The sequence below is a fragment of the Sinohyriopsis cumingii genome, chromosome 5 (genome assembly GCF_028554795.1).
Source record: "Sinohyriopsis cumingii isolate HCF-2022 chromosome 5, ASM2855479v2, whole genome shotgun sequence".
Lineage (NCBI taxonomy): Eukaryota > Metazoa > Mollusca > Bivalvia > Unionida > Unionidae > Sinohyriopsis > Sinohyriopsis cumingii.
Window position 1 is genome coordinate 62,664,862 of NC_142965.1, and position 24,815 is coordinate 62,689,676.

Consider the following 24,815-nt stretch of genomic DNA (forward strand, 5'->3'; position numbering starts at 1 on the left):
TATGTATGTAATTTCAATGATCGTGATCAAATATACATTGATGAACGAATCTAAGGACTAACTTTTTCTCTTACCTAAATACGAATGGATTCATATTTCCTGTGAATCATCTGTCAAGAACGCTTTATTTTCTCTGAATTTTTGATGAGGGAAATGAGGTTATGATAGAGAGCAAAACCTTGCACATAATAACTACCATTATCTGTGCCCTACACACTCTTGTCGAGTCTGTTCCTGTACATGACCTCTGTTTGTACTACACACACTGTGGTCAGATCTGATGCTGTAAATGATCCATGTTGTACCCCACACACTCATGTCAAGTCTGTTCCTGTACAGGACCCATGTTGTACCCCACACACGCATGTCAAGTCTGTTCCTGTAAATGACCCATGTTGTACCCCACACACTCATGTCAGGCCTGTTCCTGTAATGGACCCATGCTGTACCCCACACGCTCATGTCAAGTCTGTTCCTGTACAGAACCCATGTTGTACCCCACACACGCATGTCAGGTCTGTTCCTGTAAATGACCCATGTTGTATCCCACACACTCATGTAAAGTATGTTCCTGTAAAAGACGCATGTTGTAATCCACATACTCATGTCAAGTCTCTCCCTGTAAATGACCCATGTTGTATCCCACACACTCATGTCAAGTCTGTTCTTGTAAATGACCCATGTTGTACCCCACACACTCATGTCAAGACTGTTCCTGTAAGTGACCCATGTTATACCCCACATACTCATGTCAAGTCCCTTCCTGTAAATGACCCATGTTGCATCCCACATACTCATGTCAAGCCTGTTCCTGTAAGTAACCCATGTTGTACCCCACACACTCATGTCACGTCTCTTCATGTAAATGACCCATGTTGTACCCCACACACGCATGTCAAGTCTCTTTCTGTAAATGACCCATGTTGTACCCCACACACTCATGTCAAGTCTGTTCCTGTAAATGACCTATGTTGTACCCCACACAATCATGTCAAGTCTCTTCCTGTAAATGACCCATGTTGTACCCCACGCACTCATGTCAAGTCTGTTGCTGTAAATGACCCATGTTGTACCCCATACACTCATGTCATGTCTGTTGCTGTGAATGACCCACGTTGTACCCCACACACTCATGTCAGGCCTGTTCCTGTAAAATGACCCATGTTGTACCCCACACACTCATGTAAAGTATGTTCCTGTAAAAGACGCATGTTGTAATCCACATACTCATGTCAAGTCTCTCCCTGTAAATGACCCATGTTGTATCCCACACACTCATGTCAAGACTGTTCCTGTAAATGGCCCATGTTATACACCACATACTCATATCAAGTCTCTCCCTGTAAATGACCCATGTTGTATCCCACACACTCATGTCAAGTCTGTTCTTGTAAATGACCCATGTTGTACCCCACACACTCATGTCAAGACTGTTCCTGTAAGTGACCCATGTTATACACCACATACTCATGTCAAGTCTCTTCCTGTAAATGACCCATGTTGTACCCCACACACTCATGTCACGTCTCTTCATGTAAATGACCCATGTTGTATCCCGTACACTCATGTCATGTCTGTTGCTGTGAATCACCCACGTTGTACCCCACACACTCATGTCAGGCATGTTCCTGTAAAATGACCCATGTTGTACCCCACACACTCATGTAAAGTATGTTCCTGTAAAAGACGCATGTTGTAATCCACATACTCATGTCAAGTCTCTCCCTGTAAATGACCCATGTTGTATCCCACACACTCATGTCAAGTCTGTTCATGTAAATGACCCATGTTGTACCCCACACACTCATGTCAAGTCTGTTCTTGTAAATGACCCATGTTGTACCCCACACACTCATGTCAAGACTGTTCTTGTAAGTGACCCATGTTATACACCACATACTCATGTCAAGTCTCTTCCTGTAAATGACCCATGTTGTACCCCACACACTCATGTCACGTCTCTTCATGTAAATGACCCATGTTGTACCCCACACACGCATGTCAAGTCTCTTCCTGTAAATGACCCATGTTGTACCCCATGCACTCATGTCATGTCTGTTGCTGTGAATGACCCATGTTGTACCCCATACACTCATGTCAGGCCTGTTCCTGTAAAATGACCCATGTTGTACCCCACACACTTATGTAAAGTCTCTTCCTGTAAATGACCCATGTTGTACCCCACACACTCATGTCAAGTCTCTTCCTGTAAATGACCCATGTTGTACCCCACACACTCATGTCAAGTCTCTTCCAGTAAATGATGTTGTACCCCACACACTCATGTCAAGGCTGTTGCTGTAAATAAGCATCGTCGGTACTCTATAAAGTCTATTTCTGTATATTTGTTCACACACACTCGTACAAAGTCTGCTCCTGTAAACGACCCGTGTTTGTTCACACACTCGTACAAAGTCTGCTCCTGTAATCGACCCGTGTTTGTTCACACACACTCGTACAAAGTCTGTTCCTGTAAACGACCCGTGTTTGTTCACACACACTCGTGCAAACACTGCTCTCGTGTTTGCACTCCGCAAGTCTTGTCAAGTCTGCTTCCGTACGTCTAAATTTGTGTATGGTAAAGTTATAAATGTTCAGACTATGATACTGTTTCTGGTCTATTGCATCAGACATTTCGATCAATAATAGAAAGACATTTTGCGTTAACTGCTACCACATTCAAGTGTAAAGTGCTTTTCCAATTTTTCAGGACGATAAATAAATTTATGCATTAAAATTTGTATGCACAACACACATTAAGGAGTTATTATTTTATTTTCATCGAAATATAATAGTAATTATTGAGAATTATACAAAGGTTTTAATGGATGTTACCTTAGAGGTGACCTATATTTGTCTAGTCTTTTTCACTCTACCATTCTCGACTTCTTACTTTTGTAGCTGATTGTTTTATAAATTAATTAACATAAACATAATACATTATACAGTTTAATAAGTAAGTTATTCAATACTGGAATGCTATGAAGCAAAATATATTTTGTGTGCTGTATCGTAGGACACAAGACTAAAACATGTTAGGATATTTTATAATGTGTTTCATCACTGTTTCTGCATGCTGTGACATAGTACGCAGAATGAAATCATGTTAGGGTTTTATGGTGTATGTTTCGTCACTGTTTCTGCGTGCTGTGACCTAAGATGCAAAGAAATCGTTTTAGAATTCTAAATTGTGTATTTCATCACCTTGTGTTGTACACTTCGTCTAATTTTCTGTGCTACATAGAATGTATCGACTGTATTTTTCTTTTTCTGTGAGAATAGGAACACATTCATCTTTACTTTGATATGAACAGGCAGTTGAAGCATTACCTACGACACAATAGTTTAAGACCTGACTTCTAAGCTACAGATCTTGTACGCATCTTGGAAAGATGAACGTAAATAGCAATAGAGCTGAAAACCAGAGAAAGAGAACAAGGAATAACGAGTGAAAAGAAGCAAAATGGCTGAAGAGCATTTCAATCCGTGGTGACAACGACGTCGTCTGGATTCATTCGAACGTTGACGCGTTTCCCATATCCGCTTATATTGATTTTATATACAGTAGTAAACACGGTGACCACGCATACTTAATATGTCGTCATAAAACAATGGATATAACTGCAATGTTTCCTATGAACATTTAAACTTTGGCAATTATTTTAAATTCTTACAAACTTCTCCATAGAATAAAATAAAATACTCAACAAAATAGAGTGAAAAGTACAAAGACAAATTTGACGCGACGGACAGAAGGAAAGTAGAAAACACAATTAAAAAACTTTTGTTTACATTTTGGTCTTATAAAGAAATCATCTCAGACGAAGACATGAAACATGTGTCCAGTAAACACAGAAGATGTTGAACCATGTTGAAATATTCTGACGCAAAAAGTTTTCTTTTTACTCCCTCCTTACACCTCGATGTTGCTCTTCCCATTGCCTGGTTGGCGTCTGCAGCGTTTTTTAAAATAAATTTATTTCATTTTTGCAGGTTACGTGCAATATGTTTTGTTAAAGTTATCAGCTCATACATTCTTCTGTCGATAAAAAATATTCAATTATACATAATTATTCCCCCCCCCCCAAGTTCTTTTCTGAAACAAAAATGAGATCAGTTGTATGTTCCACAGAAATAGCGATGAAATACGCAACTTAGAAAGGGAAAACTAACATAATTTTATTTGGGTTCTACATCAGAAACAGGGATAAAATACACGACATAAATGCTTAACATAGCTTAAATTTGTGACCTACGTTATAGCACCTAGAAACAGTGATACAACGACTTAAAATCCTAAAATTATTTCGTTTTGCGTCCTGCGTCATGGCACGCATAAACATATTTTGCTTAGTTTTCTTCGATAAATTAAGTGATTAAAAATGCATTATATGTAAGTTCATATTTACTAATTTTTAAGAAACAACATAAAAGTAAGAAATCGCGATTAATAAAATTGGATAAGGTTATACAAATATAGGGTAACGTGAAGTTAATATCAATTACATATACTATGCTTGAATTCTATTCAATGCCAATAAATCCAATTCTATGAAACGTTAAAGACAATTGACTCATATTTTGTTGTATTTACAAATTTAATGCATTCCTTAGTAATCACGAAATAAATCTTGGGTTGTGGCATTAGCTAATTCATTGTGTCTTCCAAGTATTGATCGAAATGTGTGACTCAAAAGAGTAGGCATTTTGAGAATTAATCGTGATGTAGTCGGGTTTATTATGTTTGATAAACACAGCCTGAACCAATATAATACTAATACACAAGTAGAAGTACAGGAGCAGAATTCACGTGACTGTGTAGACGATGAGCACGGATCATGTATGATGCGTGAAAAGTTATGGACGTCATATTAACTAAATATTTAAATTGCTCGACGAAACTCACCAGTATTTGAGGTCTGATGAACCTTTTTACGTGTTTTGTTTACTGATAATCTTTGGTCGCAAAACTTTGCCATGGTAGTGACATAAAAGAGAAATCCTAATTTTGTGATTTCTTTATATTTCTCTTAAAATTATTTATAATTGATGGTTTCTAAAATTTAGTAGATGATAATGATGGCTGTAAAAATTAATACTCTTATGAGTTTAGAAATCGGAAATACGTCGTAAATGTATAGTATTTAAGAGCCCACATAGGCCAGCTCTTAGCGGCCTCTACAAGCACTATATATTTTATGTTCTTTATGAAATGCATCTTCGTTTTACGATGCTGTCACAATACACCACACATACATAGTATTTCTATATAATGGATGCTGAAACTAGTTCCCTGACCAAAAAAACTATGCTGAAAATAAGACAACTTTTTAATGTAACTTTTGTGTTCTTCTCAAACATTAAACAAATCTTTCTGGGAGAGCGCTTTATTGTAGATGGTTGTGTTTTCCTACTCTTGAATTGAAGACTAGCAGTGAAAGGAACTTCTCCTCTTCCTCCGCAGCTCACCCCATTCAACATAAGTTGGTCTTGGTGTGGGCGCTGTTTTGAAAATGTTTGTATTCGTCTATATTTACATAGTACAGTTATATAATGGCCAAACATCTAATTTCAACAGATGTACGAAGAATATCAAAGGGCAAGCTCTTATGAACTGCGATGCATCTAAACCCTGCGATCTGACCAACTTTAGGTATCCGCTCCCATATGAATGTAGATATTGTCCAGTTGGAGACCAGACAGCCCCCGTGTCATTGATGGGTCATTCTTACATTACGTCGGTGAGTTTTCAATGTTCTATCGATTTTATTTCTCCATTTATTTGTGGGAGTAATGTCTTTTTCGAAGTGCAAAATGTAACACTATTTTTAAATGTCTTGGGTGGTGTTGCAATTTTTGGACTTAGGGAGAGTCATCTTCGCAAGCCAAGTTTCCGATATCATAAGCCTATTCACACCTTGGCGTATCAAGCAGATATTTCTGCTTCGGGTCTGTAAGTTTCAGTGGATGCAGCATCAAGCCACGGCATCCAGTCAAAATTAAGTCGCGAGACAAGGGGAGTACACAACATGAATGGACTGATAAATAAGCAATTTTCTAATGCCGGTCCGTATTTGTACAAATACCCTTCACTCAAATGGCTTTTCTCTGGTACGTGGTCACACTTTAGACGTTAAGCTTGCAAAGCATAATTTTTAAGTCGATTGCCTGTACCATTTCTGGTCGATGTACAATGTACCGCTGTTACACGCTATTGGTTAGCTGGCATCACATACGAAGGGATGCAACTCATGGAATTCAATTGATGTCGCTAGGACAAAGCACACAAATATATGTGTTCAATCCGCCAAGGTGTATACAGGATTATAATATCGAAACCAGGGCAAGCGAAGATGAAGGAGAGTGTGATGTCAGGAGTTTCAAAATTAGAGAGAAAACTGAATACAACAAAGTTTATTTCTTTTCGCAAACTTTCATTACAACAATTTCTAGATTCTTACACATAAAAAACATGCATTCTGTAAGTGCTTCCTTTGCAAGTCTCATCCTTCATTCCGAATCACGCCCTAATCGATGTTTATTTGCATTTACACAGAATATTCAAGTTGGTAATACATTCTTGTACGTCGAGATTTACTTCGATTCCATTTCTGTTTCAAATATGTTTCAACAATTAAAACGCTTTATCTTCTCAGTCAGTTAAGTGATTTTAACGACCATAAAAAGATAGTGAAATACACAAAGACATTAATTAAAAACAAACATCCAGTCAGATATACTGTAGACCATATATTTTTACGGAGCAAATAACTTGAGTAATTTCATAGATAAATAATATTTGCCGTCAATTTAATTGATGTGTATGGGTTTGAAGATTGTCAAAAGGATACTCACAATTGTGCTGGATTTACGATAATGACAACTATGTAACAGTTCTATTATGTTATGGTCGGTTCCACCAGGACTTGAGGTACATCTCAGTTTTACATCACTGTCGGACACAAAGATGTCGACTGCAAGAACAAACTTAAAGACCTAATAACGTTTCCTACCTTAAATATTCTCAGCATGTTATTTATGTTTTCTAATTTCATGGTGTTAGTTTTTTGTAATCATATCATTATATATGTTTTTTTATCTTATAGGTGTTGTCTAATGTTGTAAAGCGCTTAGAGCTTTTAAAGATTAGGCACTATACAAAGTCCTCATTATTTGTAATATATATATATATATATATATATATATATATATATATATATATATATATATATATATATATATATATATATATATATATATAACGGTTTAATCCGATATCAGGTGGAGAACTACTGTGAAAACGACAATAATACTGCGGAGGATTACAGACACATCACAACTATCCCAAGTGATCAGAACATAAACTGCCACCACAAAAGCACATGGGAAGTCATACGAGAACATGATGATTTTCAAGGTATCAAGAGATTGAGAGAGAGAGAGATAGAGAGAGAGAGAGAGAGAGACGGGGCTGGGTAGCTTGTAGCTAGGATAATTTGTTGCCCTTGCAGCAGGCGTTGGCCTCTGATAAACTTGCATTATTACCCATATATCACCCATACCTCATTCAGAGAGGTTGTGCCTTTAGTAAAATAAGCTTTGTACATTGCTAAATATTCATGTACGCTGGAGCATTTGTTTGAAGCATTACCTAAAGGTGTATGTGTGTGTGTGTGTGTGCGCGTGTGTTTTGGATTTTTAACGTAGCTTTAACAATTTTTCAGTTATATCAGTGCAACTTTGAAATTCTGCTCGGGTGGTATATATTTATAATAAACAAATACGTAGAGTAGATACAACAGCTTAAACTGAATACATAAGCACTGATTAGGTAAATCTCTTAGTTGCAAACATATTATTATGGACCGACTTGATGTTCTTTTGTCAGAACCACAGTGTGTTGAATTTTAATTTTGCTACTTGGGTCAGACTGTACCTGGGGAGGCAGTACTTGATAAATTATAAATCTATTTATTTTCGGGCCAAAGTGAAATAAGATCAGAATAGCAAGACATTTTTCCATCTTGCTGTCCTCTAACGTAAACGTTTATTAGCTTGTTATGTAATTTGACATGCGTAGTAAGATATAAATTAAGTATTAAGTTATATGGCAAACCAGTCTGCAGTAAGTGAATTTGAAAACTCCATTTCTGTTTAAGGTAAGTAATTATAAGACTAATATGGAATTTATTATAGCTCCTTACGGCTAACAATAGATATATAAAGAATACCAATCATGTGGCGAATAATAGTCCTTTCAATATATATATATATATATATATATATATATATATATATATATATATATATATATATATATACACACACACACACACACACACACACACACACACACAATAAAGCTTTTTGTGCCTGGACTTTCTTTTTATTTTCTGTTTTCAGGAAACAACTATGCAGCACCAGAGAGTACTGACACAACACCAATTTTTAACATAGCTTACAGCGGGCCAAAAGTTCGAGCTTTTGTTCTGGATGTTTCTGGGAGTATGGATTCACTAATTTCTTCATCCGGGGTATTTACCTTTACAAGTCTCTTTTGGGCGTCTACAGTAGCAATGTAGCGGGCTATTTTTGTAACTCTTAACATTGGATAATTTTGATACAAACTGATAGCAACAATATTTAGCGACATAAATTTGGAAACATTTTACAATATCAGTATTCTCTTGTAGAGTGAATTACGTCTGGCTAATGTACACATATGGGATAGTTGTATGAGGTTTATTTCTTGTAGCTATATCTTACCTGAATTTTGTGAATTTTTATATATACTTAGCATGGATTACCATTAAACATAACTTCAATGGGGTAATTCATGAAGACTTCCATCAAAATTCGCAAAACTTGAAGAAATCTATATTCATCTGGATAAAATGTTATTAAGCTCAATATACTATTTGAAAATATGGTAGATTAACTTTTTCCAAATCGGTGCAAGTTTCAATATAGGAACTAATGGGTTGAGATAACTACAACAATTTCATATGATTTGCACAGGTTACACTTCCTCATATTTGCTCGTCATCTATTTTCACACCCAACTGTATTTCACCCACGTTTTGAATTATGTAGATATTAAATACATCCTGCTGAAAGTCAATGATCAAAGTTACTTAATACACTATCGTTAGTACTCAAGCATAAGCGTCAATTGCGCAGAAACGATACAATATATAACTTACAGCGTTTGAAAAAACAGTTGTCTTCTAACGTGGTTGTAGTAGTAATATCAGTTCTTGTTGCTATTGTGAATCTATGTTCTTTTAACACTTTTTTGTGAGACAAACATTTTATTTAATGTCAAAATAGTTGTCCCGCATCGCAGAAATGAAGCGGACTGCAAAATACATCATTGAAGTTTTGATCCAAGCTTCATCCTATCTGGGGATAGTCTCCTTTTCGACCACTGCAACACCCTTGACTAATTTAATACAGATTAATACGGACACCGACCGCCAAAGACTTGTCAACGTCGTTTTATCATTGCTTTCTGGCGGCTCGACAGCAATCGGCCAGGGACTGCTAACAGCAAAGAAGGTAAATTTCAGGCTTGTTTTCAACACGACCAGGAAGTAACTGGTATTATCTTGAGCGTTAGTGCTGGGCTATGAGATAATATCATCTATATATAAGATATCTTAGAGATGGTGAGAACAACTGTCATTCACCAGCAAGACATACATAAAGAGTTAGATGTTTTTGCATGTAAAGATTTGATCGGTAACTGTTCTTAGAGTGGATATGTCAGGCCTGTAATTTTATAACACGTGTTGCAGACACGTGCTGTCTAATCTACGAGGGGAACCTCTAGGACATCATCGAAACGTCATTGTGGATTAAATCCAAGCTTAAGACAACGTCACCATTGTTGGCGGACCAGTACATTTCCAGTATTGACATTTGTACTGAAAGTTTCTTGTTTTTTACTTTCATAAACTCTTTCAAGATTATTTCGGATTCTTTTCATAATACTAAGTTCCTCCTACATTTTCATTTATAACAGATTGTTTGTAAAGTTTTAAAAAAAACATGCTGGTTTTTCTTCTTTCTTTTACTTAGTTTATAACCGTAGAGTTGCACATAAAAAACAATAAATTAAAATATCAAGTCTTAAGTCCCTTATGGTGCATGCACCTCAAAATTAAAACTTGCTTATACATACCAACTAGGGTAGTCGAAACCTTTAGTATGTATTGACGTCAATGTTTGTAGCCTCAGCTACATGAGTATAGAGCATGATGCATATCACCTGGATGACGATTTCTTCGTCTCAGATGTTTAGAAATCGTCACAGTTATGATCGTAGGTTTTCTCGAACCTCTATTTAATGACACAACAGAAAATTATTTCTACACATGCACGCACGCACGCGCGCGCACACACACCTATATCTATATCAAATCAAAGAAGGAACAAGAAAGAGTATATCTTTTCCTGTGTCGCTTAGATTGACTAGCCATACATTTTCATGCATTAGTTTTAGTCCTTCAGACATCACGCAGAAACCCTTCAATCCAGCAGGTATGTGAAAGAAAGCATAGCCCGTCGAGCAGAGTACAATTCACGATTGGCTGCCTGAAGAGTTATAAATTAGTATATACATGCAGCTGGCACCAGGTCCTGCACACATCTTTGAATATCCTAACTTCAACTGCTAATTCAGAAACTGAGGATTTATTAAAAGCCCGTCAAAAGAATGCTTAATGCTTTAACTCTATTCATAGGTAGGCGTGTAGAGGAATATAGAAAGCAATGCTACACTGAAATGTCTGCTTTGATTCCATTACTAAGTTATTCAATTCGTGATCATAAATATTAGTGTAACTTCATCGTTTACCTCATAAGTAGTGGCGTATGATTGTACACGAAATGCAGAAGTATGAAAATTATATTGTGAAAATGTAATCTTTTGCGTTTTTTTTTATATAAGAAAAGCCTTTCTCATCTGTCACTGTAAGCCACAAAACTTTATGATCGAAGATTCAACAGTATTAAAAATGGTCCTTTGCAAATTAATACCGATTAGTCTTGTGATAAAGTTCTGGTGTTGCTGCCGTAGTTTATTTTCGAATATATTTGGTCCATATTTTTACTCACATCAGGACTTTACTCACGTGTATGTATAAATCCCTGATTACATATGTCATCCTTGTATTCCAGTTATTTGAGACCAGTGGAAAGGGTACGCACGAGAGTGAGATCATTTTACTAACTGACGGAGAAGAAAATGAACCACCTTACATTGCAAGTGTCACCGAAACCCTGGCAAAAGCTGGAATAGTAGTCCATACAATCTCGATCACCCAAAGTGCTCAACAGAATTTGAAGAAGCTGGCTCAGGCAACTGGAGGAACCTTTCTAACGTTCTTAGAGAAACAGTCAGTTACACTGATAGACGTCTTCTCACAAGCAGTCATCTCAGGCGATGCAATTCCGGATGCCAATACTCCTATAACAGTTAGTAGGGATTGTTTTTCATCGCGTAATTTTCTTTTGTTTCAATATAAATTAATGTCGTTGTGGAAGTTATTTAAGTACAACTCAGCTTATGGTATGGCCCTTCGTCCGTCATACTTCGCAATATTGGACATTTTTTTCTTCAAATAAAGTACATGTCATCAAACTTAATAAGCATTTTATTCTATACAAATACAGCTGTGATGTTGATGATACTGTAATCGAATTCGCTTACTTCTTTGGTAACTAGTTCGAAAGAGCAAGTTTAACACTATTTTGTTTAAAACCTTTTAGCCACCTGAATGCAATTTGCTTCCTATGTAATATGTTTGGTACTCTCACTTGCAGCACTGGTTTACACTTTTCTTTCCTTTCGTTTCGTTGAAGTTCGAACAAATTTGAGTCAAAATTCGTAAACAAAATCTTCAACTGAAATTCTGATTTGGAACCCTCCGTAAAGGTGGTTTTGTTTTCATTATAATCAGAAGTAATGTTGTAGACATATCTCGTATTATTTGACCTACAGTTACCAAAATGTCTTTAATCTGTTTTTAAACTGTTTTACGTTGCCATTTTTATCTTTCTTAGCAAACATTCGATTCGATATGAACATGATTCAAAAATGTATTTACCTTTTGTTTAGCTCTGCCTTGCTTTCATTTATTCAATGTTCTGGAGATATTTCTTCTGACTTGTCTTTTCAAGCTTATGCTTTTGTTGACTCGTCTCTCAAAATATTGCTAAATGTTCATGTTAACCATTTGTAAAATATTTGTTCAACTACTTTAAATCTGCAGTAGCAATTATTGCAAGTCTTGTAAATAATATTACGCTGATAACTTTGTCTAAATGAAATAGCTCAGTATATGTGCACTAATAAATTATGTAAAACTGCTGTGAACACAGACAGGTACACATTTATTCATGACAGGGCAATTCTGGTCTCTTGTCTCTATATTGCATCCAATAGTTTCTTTCATACAATCACCAACACAAACACATGCAATGAATTTCGACAAATGTACAGTGTTAAGTTGTTAATATGATAGCCAAGAAGCGTATTGTTACGCCTTTTGAAACATTCTGTTTTCCTCAAATCTGAATAAAGACAATTGTAATTGTGTGCATTTACCCGAGTTTTGTTTAAGTTTCGTCAAGATAAACTCAGTGTTAATATATTCAGGCTACATATATTATGATATTATTTTCTTTTTCATTTATGTGTAATTGTTTTACTCGTCTAAATAGTTTGAATAGGCTGTATATTACAATTCTTGAAATACACAATGACTATGGCTTACATAATGGCTATCATTTTGTTTTTGACTTTTCTGTTTTTCCTTAACACGGCTGAGGCATCTTTCTGTTTAAGTATGACATAAAAAAACGTCAATTACAAAGACTTGATTTCTTTAAAATATATTTCTTTCAGATAATATCATACAACAAAATCGCCTCGGCGAATGAGAACTACACAGAAACATTTGTAGTTGATTACGGTCTTGGAAAGGACACAATGTTGACGGTGACGTCAACATCATCATCGCCGGTGTTAGTGAAGGTTGCTTGTCCCGACGGAAACAAAACTCACACTACTATAACGTCCACGGGAACACTGAATATAGCATGCGGAAATAACGGAACTTTCGCAATGGTATGTATTCTTTCTGCGTCTCTAGAAAGTACAATTAATAATTCGCAATATTATTCGGATAATTAATAAATCGCAATATTATTTAGACAAATTAGCAGTTAACTATGGATCATTCATCTGGAGAAAAAATAAATTTTGATTGAAAATGCGTCAAAAAATTACAAATGTATACAAGAGAACTAAACAAGCCAGTGAAGGTGATACGCCTTGGCAATATAAAACACATGCTTACGTCGAGACCATCCTAACAATCTTTCACACTGCTACTGGTTTTGGAAATTAGACCCGTTGAAAAATGTAATTTCCCTATTGCGAGCGAATGAATATATTTGAAGCAAACTTACTATAATCTATTTCGTTTCAGCCGGGTGCATATATATATATCCTTTCCTCTTCCCGAGCAACAAACTACAACGTCTACGTTACATCATCCCCACGTGGTTCAAATGCAGATGTCATACGTGTAAGATCGTGGCTCTCTGACACGGAAATTGACTTTGATTCCACTTCTACCATACGCCTGTACGTGGATGTGGTAAAGGGAAGGTCTCCGGTTTTAAATGCAATCGTTACGGGAATGCTAATCCGAGGAGACGGTTCAAATATTAACTTAACTCTCCACGATACGGGAAGAGGTATGAGACATGAGGATTCGATATTAATGAAAAGGTTAATTGTCACTACTAATCATTGGAGTCTTTAGTAACAACCATATATACAGAATTATAATACATATTTATTGTTTGGTTAATTTCGTAATGTGATCTTTGTTATAAACTGCACAGGTTTGTTTGTAATACACGTATATACTGTATTGCCTCCTTTGTGTTACATGTATATTGTATCCTTATTTCTGATTTAATCGTATTGCAAGCTTTGGGATTCTGGTGCTATTTGATCGCCTGTCATTTCACTAAAAAGGAATAAAGCCCACCTATATTTGATAAGTTTCATTTCGTGAGCTAGCTAATCAATGTATATAGTAGTGAGAAACAGCAAGCAGGATACATATATCAATCCTAAAAATCAATCTTTTATTTTCCTCAAGGGGCAGACCTATTGGAAAATGACGGACTGTACACAACCTACCTATACAAGAGTTACTTTACGGATAATGGACGATACAGCATGAAGATCATGGTGTCCAGCGATGAGGGAACAGTGACTTATTCCTCAGCATCCGGTCAAAGAGCTCCTACAGTACCGGGAGGTATGAGCCTTCACTGTTCAATACTGAAACCTTCCTTTGTTCCCAAAACTCAGACATATAGGCTCTATAGGCATAATTGTCTTCAATAAAAAGGGAAAAGGAAATGATCAGTAAATAACTTTCTGAACGCAATTCTACAAATCACATGCCACAATGGATGCCTATTTTGAGGATAACATATGTACGGTTCATTTTCTTAAAACATGTTGATGATAAGCTACAAACTAATACATTTAATGACACCTGTTACAAATAATCAGAGTCCTTGTATCAATTAATTTGGATACTATAATAGTAAAGTCAGGTGGATATTATAATATAATGACGTCATATGCTCGATTTCAAGCTCTTTATAACCAAAAGTATAACTTATCTGAAAGTTTCCTCTGCAGCCGAAGAAGGACAATCAACCATGCAATCTATGGATGCCTTCATGCGGAACATTATCCCAAATGAATTTGTCGTGAAAAAATACAGTTATTTTGTTCCCGACACTTCCCCGCCAGACCCCATCACGGACTTACGTATTGCTAATACAACTACGATAGCTGTTCTTCTTGAATTCACAGCGACAGGGGAAGACTTTGACATGGGACAAGGTTAACAAAATCACTTAAAAAGTGTGTGTGTGTGACTGATGTGTGTGTCTGTGTGTGTGTGTAATGAATTAATTCAAATTTAACAAATTAAAATATTAAATGATATCAGTTATGTGTTGATTTAGTTATTACAAGGCCTGGAAATCACATAAACCCTCTTGTCTTGAATATCCGAACTTTAAGTCGATACTAAATAGTTGCGAATCAAAGTTTTAACAGGAAGAAAAGTGAATAATTTGCCTAAAGGTCCTGCTGTAGTAAAGTCAGTTTTCATGCAATTACCAAAATTAATTTCAATAATAAAATCAATATTAGCAACAACTCGTTGACATCTTAGAATGTTCTAGAAAGGAAGTGGATCTTCATTCTGGTTCTTGGATTGTGTAGTAGCTGTTTATATTATTAATGTTGTTTACTTATAAATTTCTCCTGACTACTTTAACACCAGTCTTTAGAGGAATCAGTTATAGTTGTAATTCAGTTATAGTTGTAATTCCGTTATGGTTGTAATTCAGTTAGTATTCGAGATGATTTATTTACTTATAATTCTCGCCTGAATTACAAATTGCTTAATAATATTTCTGACCAAATCGTTGTTTTGGAATTATTGTGACTGCATTCAATGACATTTTGGATTATATCACTATGATACATCAAAACAGGTGGAACATTCGAAGATATCAGCACGTTCAATATTGGAATTTATTCGGAACACCACTGGAATTCATTTCGAACTCTATGTATTTGGACTTGTGATGGAACGTTTAGGACTATTTGGGTGTTAATTTACAATGGAATATGTTCTTTACAAAATTTTACTTTGTATTTTAGGAAATCAAATATTTGGTGAAGATTACAAACCTTGTTGGCTTTCGCTCATTTCTTTTGCTCAGTTTTTAAACACACACACACACACACACACACACATATGCATGCACACACGTACATATATATATATATATATATATATATATATATATATATATATATATATATATATATATATATATATATATATATGTGTGTGTGTGTGTGTTTTTCTTTTTCCAGCCCGATATTACGAAGTGAGAACGTCAAACAATATCAATACGCTTATCAACGACTTTGAATCGGGTACGCTTCTCAATACGAGTTACATAATACCCAAGGCCTCTGGCGAGACTGAACAGTTGGCATTTGAAGGAAGTAAACCTGGATCCAGTAAGGACGAAGTGACTTGGTATGTTGGCATCCGCGCTGTGGATAGAAATAACAACAAGGGAAGAGTGTCTAATATCGTAACACTCGGAAGAGCTGCTTCCTTCAACATCACAGAGAACTTTACTGTGTTTGTAATAGCAAGCCCAGATCCCAATAGGCAACTAGAAAATGACGTGAATACATTCAAGACAACAATATACGTTATCGTTGGTGTGGTAGTTGCTGCGTTACTCGGTCTTGTGGTTGGAGGATTGTTCCTGTGCAAAAAGAAAAGGATATGTGGACGAGTGGGGGTCATTAAAAATGGTAATAGTGTAGTACATTCCATCTTCCTTGATTAATTGTTTACCTTGTAGCAGAATATTCATTGATGTTGATATTCAAGCCTTCTAGCAACGCAAGAGTATCGAAATTGATACAAAAGCTAGTGCATTGCACATGAAAACAAAATGCATCTTAAGTGTTTGTGTGTGTGTGTGTGTGTGTGTGTGTGTGATTTGGATTTTTAACTTAGCTTTAACAATATTTCAGCTATATCGCTACGATGTCTGCAGTGTGGCAGTTTACAGTGATGTCTTGGGCATCATACCGCAGACATGTTGTATAATACTGTAACACCGGGCCGACCAGTCCTTACACTAACCTCTGAATGCTGAGCGCCTAGCGAGGCAACTGTTAGTATAATTTTAAAATTCTTTGGTATGATTCGGCAGGGGTTCGAACCCACTACATCCCGCATCCGATGCGAACGCTCTAAGCATTATGGCACCGGAGCGGTCTGCACCTTAAGTGAATACTACACATAATCATCAGTGTATTGTACGTTTCTGACGTATTAAATGACTTATCACGTCTAACGTTTTTAATGGCATCTCACGTCAGGGCGTTCTTTAAGACAGTTGCTTCTTTGGATAAACTACCGATGCAGTGACAACTCACCTTGTAAAGCGTAGAACATACAATTGTAAAAAATGTAATATTTAATTTAAGTATGAGGATTTTTGAGGGTCATTAGGAGTCATTGAGGTGGCGCTCTAAAGTTTCGTAGGATTTTAAAGAAAAAGAATTTCCCCGGCTTTCCTTACTGGTTATGCTGGCTATTTAAAAAAGACCTTGTATATCTTAGGTATAATTAAAAGAACCTTTAATTCCTTTATTTTGGTGTATGATTGATGGGTGTACTATGGGTTATAGAGTATACAGCTTGGCCTTACTTCAAATGTGCATCTTTCAAAAATGTGCTAGCTCTACTTGGTCATTTTCACTTCCTGAACTTAAGAAATTGTAAAAAAAGAGCCGATAACTTTTTTACATTTTATGTATTTGGTAATTCATTCATTGCACTTTCAGAAGCTGGTATTGTCTAGTCTGGCAAAATTCATTTTCCCTATTTTAATAGCTGCTATGTATAGTGTACTTTAGACTAATTCAGGCTGATTTTTTAACACAAGGGAGCAGTCATTTTAGTTAGCAGTGTGCTTAAATCATGTAAAATTTCCAAAAGTACAATATCCAAAGAAATATCATCCACATTACATGACTGTAGCATATAGGTATGCCAACATTCTCTCCATTGTGCATGTTTTAAATGCAAACTACTTCACCTTACATACGTCACTCTCTCTAAAGTACATATTAATTGGTGAGCGCCCCCTGAGAGACGCTCAAGTGCAAGGTAGGTAACTCTACTGGCTATATACACGTATTGGATTAATGCGGTTGATATGAAACTTGTTCTTCACCGATTGCACGACTTTTTTTTCAGTGATTTGAAACACGACGTTTTATTAGGTGGGATCAATTATAATACGTTGCACTGTGTGCTGACAGTGAGTCAAAACTTAATTATAATCTCGAGTGGGCTACTCGGCGTTATGACTTGTTTTATTTTCGGTAGCTTTAAAAATCCGCTGGTAAACAAAGTTTAATTGGGTTCATAATTGCATTTTTGTCTTTATATTTAAACTCCGTTCACAGTGAACAATATACGGTACTTCAAGTAAACACCAAACCAATATAGCATTAACTCGAGGAAAGTGTCCAATTAAAGGCGTTAGAACGCAGTCAAATTTGTCCGTATGTGTCGCAAATATATGATTAAACGAGAAAACCGTGCCATGCAGTAAAAATATTGATTATACATATCAGCATGTAATGAACTGCGTTAATTTTAAAACACTCAGTATATTTATTACAGATATTCCAGTGGGACCAAACACACCATCCAGCCGTTCTATCGACAGGGAGCCTGGATGCGAGGTAGAAGCCAAAGAAAGGTGAAGAACATAGACATTTAAGACCGCCTTTTTGAGATATATCATAGTGAACTATTTGAAAACATTGAAATAATTCAGTGATGATATATATATATATATATATATATATATATATATATATATATATATATATATATATATATATATATATATATATACATATATATATATATATATATATATATATATATATATATATATATATATATATATATATATATATATATATATATAATCTTGAAAAGTACAGAAGGATTGAAAACAATATCTAATACTGTTTTAAACCTTGGATATGTGGTATTTTTGCAACTCTTCGTATATAGCTTTGTTAGATTATAGAGATTATTTGTTGATTATGGTTCGTCGGTGTTGGGAAGATATTTCTCAGCCCGAATTATTAGTCAATTTCTAGGAGTAGACGTCATAATATACGATATTTACGAGACATTATGACAACATGAATTAGGTTCGTCAAATGGACCCTAACTTATTTCCTTAGCAAAGGGAAATATCTGGATATTTTAGTTATACGTGTTAGTAATTTGAAATAGGAACAATTCTTTGTGTTGACTGTTTGGGTCATGGTTTGTGTTGCGTAGCATGAACTACAAACATTCGGCTCAAATAGGCTTACTAATAAGTCATACAAACGTGAAACAAGAGAAACATCATGCAGGTGTGAAATTAGATTTATCTGATGTGTGGTCATTAGTAGATTATAGAACCTTTACTGCAGTATTTGCGCGTTTAAGAACCTTGTAGTTGACAACGACTGTTATATTGTTGTCCTTGGAAATTGAGTGCAACATGACTATCAAGTCACGTTTACGCGTGCGTGCGTGCGTGCGTGCGTGCATGCATGCGTGCATGCGTGCATACATACATACATACATACAGTGAATGACACGAAAGCAATGATATAATTCAGTGATGACCTGTAATATCACAGGCAAGGGTTTGATATCAGAGGCTGATAGTGCCGTACCATATTGTCCTGATAACGTGAATACTTTAAATGGTTGCCAAATCGGACACGTGTTACTGTCATTAGCCATGTACCAAGCGTTACGAAAAACTTACTTATTCTCTCATTCGGATGCATCACGGAGTTGTAACACAATTTTCGGTTTGTAAAAATTCTATTGTGTCATTTGTTTGACAATTCTTATAGTTTTTGGAATATTGATTTTTCCATACATTAATGAAATAAAATGTCATTGCAGAAGACACGTCATTCAGCCAGGTAGAACTGGCCATAATATCGACTTAATTTGATCTGGACATCGTAGAGTATGATAACCCGCTTCCTGTGAAGGTACCAGTATTTTCCGGTTAAGATTCTTAACCTTTATGGGAAATATTTTTCCAGTTGAAGTTTAATAATAATTAAACATGTTTCAATACAACCATTCAATAATTTCATTTTGGTTATCTTCACCGTAATTATTTTAGCATGTATATATACAACTCTAACACAGTTCCAACTCTGTGCATAGTGCAATGTACTTCTTAAGAGTTGATCTGTGATAATATTATTTATACTGGATTCAGATTACACTTTTCTGCGCACGCTCCAACACTAGATCATATCAACACTTTCGTTTTTACACTTTCATTTTAACGGAGTATGCTTTATCTCTTTTGCAGTGATGCAGAAGGACACACGGCTATTTAATAGTTAGAAAGGCATCTCATTGCTCGAGAGGAAAATAAATATGCTACAAGCAAACAAATAGAAAGGACGGAGTGACAAGTATTCAATGTGTTGTTATACTTACGAGAAAGATCATGGATCATGAGTAACAATAAACAGTATTATGACATTATATTTAAGCATTTTGTTTTCGTAAACTCGTCTTTTAAATGTTACATTGTACAGACATTCTACAAAGGCAAATGAATTTGATCAAAGCTGAAGTAGGGTACGATTTGGAATTTGGTTCGAACATGGTTTCTTGATATTTTTACTATATAATTAGCAGGGGAATACTATTAGCGCTTTTAAGTTTTGATTCTCTACATTAAACACTTTAATTCTCGTACTTTGAAACAGTGAGGTATTTAAATGGGAATTTTAGTGGGAAGAAGAAATAATGAATTGCATGCGCTGTGCAAAATTCGACCGTATGGTATGAAATTTAATCTAGCTTCGTATAAACTCTGTCTAATCGATACAAAGCGTACGACGTTGATGGAATGCAATATAACTGTTACAGGCTAGTAGAATGCGAAAAGTGCATAACTGTTACAGGCTAGTAGAATGCGAAAAGTGCAATGTAGCATTTACTCAGTCAGTATGAAAAACAACTAATATTACATCCAGTAAATACTAAAAGTGACTCCATCGAAGTAACTAATATTGTATCCGGTCAAGCTGAAAAGCAATTAATGTTGTATACAGCAGTATGAAAAGTAACTTACAGCGTACCCAAGCAAAATGGAAAAAACTTGAAACTGATGATTTGCCCGTAGAGTTTTTATAATATCATTATCATTCCATCATCAGGATTCAGTTTCTTACTAAACTTGTAGACTGCATAGTATTAACTCATGTTGGTAGAGATTTAAATTTGCGCAATGCTTTACATATCCAAGTTCGTTTTTTTTATGTGTATTGGGCAATAATGAGCCAAAAACTGTCGATTCATCTTAGAAATTAAATAAACGTTTTGTATGCTGGGAGTGGGATCTCAAACTAAATCTTTTCTCAAAAAACATAACATTCCTAATATTTGTGAAAGAAATACATTTTCAGCCGTTTTATCTTGTGTTTGTTTGTGATATTCGGTAGAAGATACTTTTATAAGCATTTTTTTTATTTATATAAAAATATTCATCGTCTTTCAATAATGTTCTTCTATCCTTTACTCTATATATACTTTCAACTGTGTCACATGACTGACAAAGTATGTTTTGCAGATATAGCTAGAGACATACATATCACATCTTCTTTTACACAAGTGTCTTTCGAGAAAAATACTCGTCCCAGAGTTTGTGTAAGTTCAGGAAAATTAGTACGCTGTCCAAGACAGAGTTTCGTATTTGTTGTTTTGATGGAAATGAAAAAAGTAGGAATAAAAGATGTTGTCTGAATTGCATTTAATACACTTGAAGATGTTGGAAGGGGAATAATGGGAAAATAAGGCTTTGAAGTTCATAGACAACTAGGAAAATATATGTTTACTATAGAAAAGAATCGCTTAATCGCCTTATTTCCTCTCACACATACAGGTTTCTTTAAAATATTGATAGTTCACAAGCGGTAATGAATTAGACAGGAATACGGACACCGCTTACAAATACACGGCATTGAGGAATATAAATTAGCATGTCATTTATTGCTTCTCTTATTCTAGCATGTACATGCATACAGTAACGGCCTTAGCAAACGCGAGGCCCGATTTTGATCATTTTGGCTGGATTTACGCGCGGGGCTTCCTGTAAGCACGACATTTGAAAATAACTTTTAAACAAGTTTTATACGACATTGAACTAAAATTTTCTTCCATCGCTTTAAAATTACGTTCACTCTATAGATATATTTTCAATAATTACTTAGACGCGGGGCCCGATTGGACCAAATCGGTCCAATCGGCCTAAGGCCGGCCTGCATGCATATTTCCAACAGTCTGTCAGATCTCCTGTATGTTAATTTAACAGTCTGACCAAGTGTAAGAATTTTTGATTTATCCTTTGTCATAGCTGCCGATATGGTGACTGATAATACCAAAGTGGGATTTTTTTATTGCTTCATCTCATTTCAGACTGTCTGTTGTAATTGAAACTATTGCAATCCAGAGAAGTAGTTTACAGATCAAATATTGATGAAAATGGTAGTGTTTTTGATTGTTTGTGCTGCTTCAAAAATTTTCAAACTTAGTTTATAAATGTGCCACATTTATTACTTGAATGTTAAAAAAAAATAATGAACATTTGCAACAAGTGTGTTATAACTCTAAAGCAAAATGTGGCTGAAGAAGCCTTATGTATCAGACCTGTATATAGATGAGAAAATTGTTTCTTAAAAAATAATAGCATGCACGTTATGTTGAATGGGTTATGATAATCAGAGACTCAATTTTTAAATCACTTTTTGAGGTAAAAGCAGGAAAATGATATAGATGATAATTTTGTTTTAAAAAAATGGCAGACATTCTTTTATCCCATCTCTTCTCAATAGCTGTTTATTATTCCTCCAGAATAAATGTAATTTATATCTATATAAAACCATTCGATCAGGAGTTCCTAAATGAAATGGTGAAGAGCTGTTCTCCCGCTAAATGATAAGAACTATCCAGTTTTCAGTCTGTAATTGTAAATCAGGGAAGTATTAGTAGTAGTACTTGCAGTTATTATTATTATTGTTATTATTATTATTGTTATTATTATTATTATTATTATTATTATTATTGAAGTGTGTTTTGTTTGTTTAACTGCAGTGATATACTATTATCCTATTTATACATATGATAGTACATATTGTCTTGGCCCTTTTCTGACATTCTTATGCTTGTTTGATCGTGTTTTTCCAATGTTGAACACTGGTATAGGAAAGTTCTACTCTATCTCACACGTGTTATTTATCCATTATTGTGGACTATTTTGACTGTCTACTGCGTGCATAGTGCCCCAAAATGTATCAACCACTTCTCAGTTTCCATCAGCATTTAAACATTATTTCACAAAAGTCAAGATAAACACTAATTGCAGAACGTTTACGTACTAAAGCGAGCAGTGGTTGAAGTTAAAGTGTCCCATAAACAGGCCGTTTCGCATCGATTGATCTAAACATATGCACAAATCTTCTTTAGTGGAATCTCGAGTTACAAAAAAAGGCCGTTTTTATAAACATCATTCTTCTTCTCGTTATTTTTTGACAGCAATTCTAGATCAGTACATTTCATGTTTAGATGGACTGACCAATTTGAACACGAGTTAGAGGCTGCTTTATCTTCCAACAATGAAGTAATTATCACGGGAGACTTTAATATTGACCTCATCTCTGATACTAACACTAAATGGCTACATATGATAACAACTGCACGACCTTACACAGGTAATATGTGCTCCAACAAGAGTAACAGCCTGTACTTCTACTCTGATCGACCACATCTATACTACCCATCCAACCAATCTCTACGAGATAAACGTACCATGTTTCCCTATTAGTGATCACTATCCTGTATGTGCAACTCATAAGCAACAGAGCGCAAAGAAAAACAACTTACACTCCTACATGCAATACAGATATTTCAAAAACTTTTCTGAAAATGAATTTCTCTCCGAACTATCACAAAACATTAACGCAATATATTTCCCTAACATAGACCCAGATTATGACTTGTCTAACTGGAATCATTGTTTTCTTACTATCCTAAATAAACACGCCCCCATACGCATCAAGAGAATTAAGCGATCAAAACAACCAGAATCGTATACTAATGAAATCGCAGAGGCACAACGCAAACGGAACTACTACCATAAACATAAAGACTTCACAAACTATCGATTATGGCAAAACAAAGTCAAATCAATCATTGTAAAACACAAACGCTCCTTTTTCAAAGAAGCCATCACATCAAACTCCGATAACAGATCCATCTGGAATCACTTACGAAATCTAACTTCAACGAAACCTGCGCCTCTAGCACCATGTGAAATTATAGTTGATGGCACTAAATATACTGATGAGCTCGATATTGCAAACCAGCTGAACCATTTTTTACTAATATCTCCCAAACGCTTGACAGGTCTAAGAATACAGAGCCTAATTTAGACAAACTTACTAAATTCGTGAATGAAAGGGTACCCGATCATGTTAGTTTCAACATTCCCTTAATAACAATAAATGACACTTTTGATATTATAAATAAACTTGACACAAACAAATCAGCTGGTCTAGATGGAATTCACCCCAAAACTCTGAAAATGTCGGCTTTATCAATCTCAGAGTCGTTGAAAGAAATAATTAACTGTAGTATCACTTCCAATAAATTCCCAGAGTCATTGAAGTTAGCAAAAGTATTCGCAATTTATAAGGGAAATGAAAAGAATGACCCATCCAACTATCGACCCATATCTGTTCTATCCGTACTTTCAAAAATTATGGAAAAACACGTCAGCAAGCATATTTTCAGATATCTTGACAAGTACCAACTCCTCCATAGATCACAATCAGGTTTTCGAAAGAATCATTCATGTCAGACTGTAATGACAAAACATATAGACCAATGGCTATTAGCAGTAGAATTAGGTGAACTTACTGGTGCAATCTTCATTGATTTTAAAAAAGCATTCGATTTGGTTGACCATTAAAAAACTTTCAGCCTACAAGTTTTCTCCAAGCTCAGTTGCCTGGTTCACGTCGTATCTCACAAACAGACACCAGGTTGTTTGCA

General features: G+C 35.4%; 1 protein-coding gene across 3 annotated transcripts in view; it reads left to right on the top strand.

Annotated features, from left to right (window-relative positions):
• The window catches only part of LOC149799303 (calcium-activated chloride channel regulator 3A-1-like), a 41,118-nt gene extending 19,973 nt beyond the window's left edge, over positions 1–21,145 (top strand). The window contains exons 4-16 of one of the 3 annotated variants that reach the window (XM_089957053.1): positions 5,579–5,741; positions 7,282–7,417; positions 8,404–8,534; positions 9,331–9,558; positions 11,182–11,478; positions 12,911–13,132; positions 13,497–13,767; positions 14,181–14,342; positions 14,735–14,941; positions 15,992–16,447; positions 18,339–18,417; positions 19,641–19,732; positions 20,065–21,145. In XM_089957053.1, the coding sequence (XP_089813179.1) occupies positions 5,579–5,741; positions 7,282–7,417; positions 8,404–8,534; positions 9,331–9,558; positions 11,182–11,478; positions 12,911–13,132; positions 13,497–13,767; positions 14,181–14,342; positions 14,735–14,941; positions 15,992–16,447; positions 18,339–18,417; positions 19,641–19,692 (2,404 nt within the window). In that variant the 3' untranslated portion in view covers positions 19,693–19,732; positions 20,065–21,145. The remainder of the gene's footprint in view (positions 1–5,578; positions 5,742–7,281; positions 7,418–8,403; positions 8,535–9,330; positions 9,559–11,181; positions 11,479–12,910; positions 13,133–13,496; positions 13,768–14,180; positions 14,343–14,734; positions 14,942–15,991; positions 16,448–18,338; positions 18,418–19,640; positions 19,733–20,064) is intronic. The other 2 variants (XM_089957054.1, XM_089957055.1) reach the window with 2 other exon arrangements.
• The last annotated feature ends 3,670 nt before the right edge of the window (positions 21,146–24,815 follow it).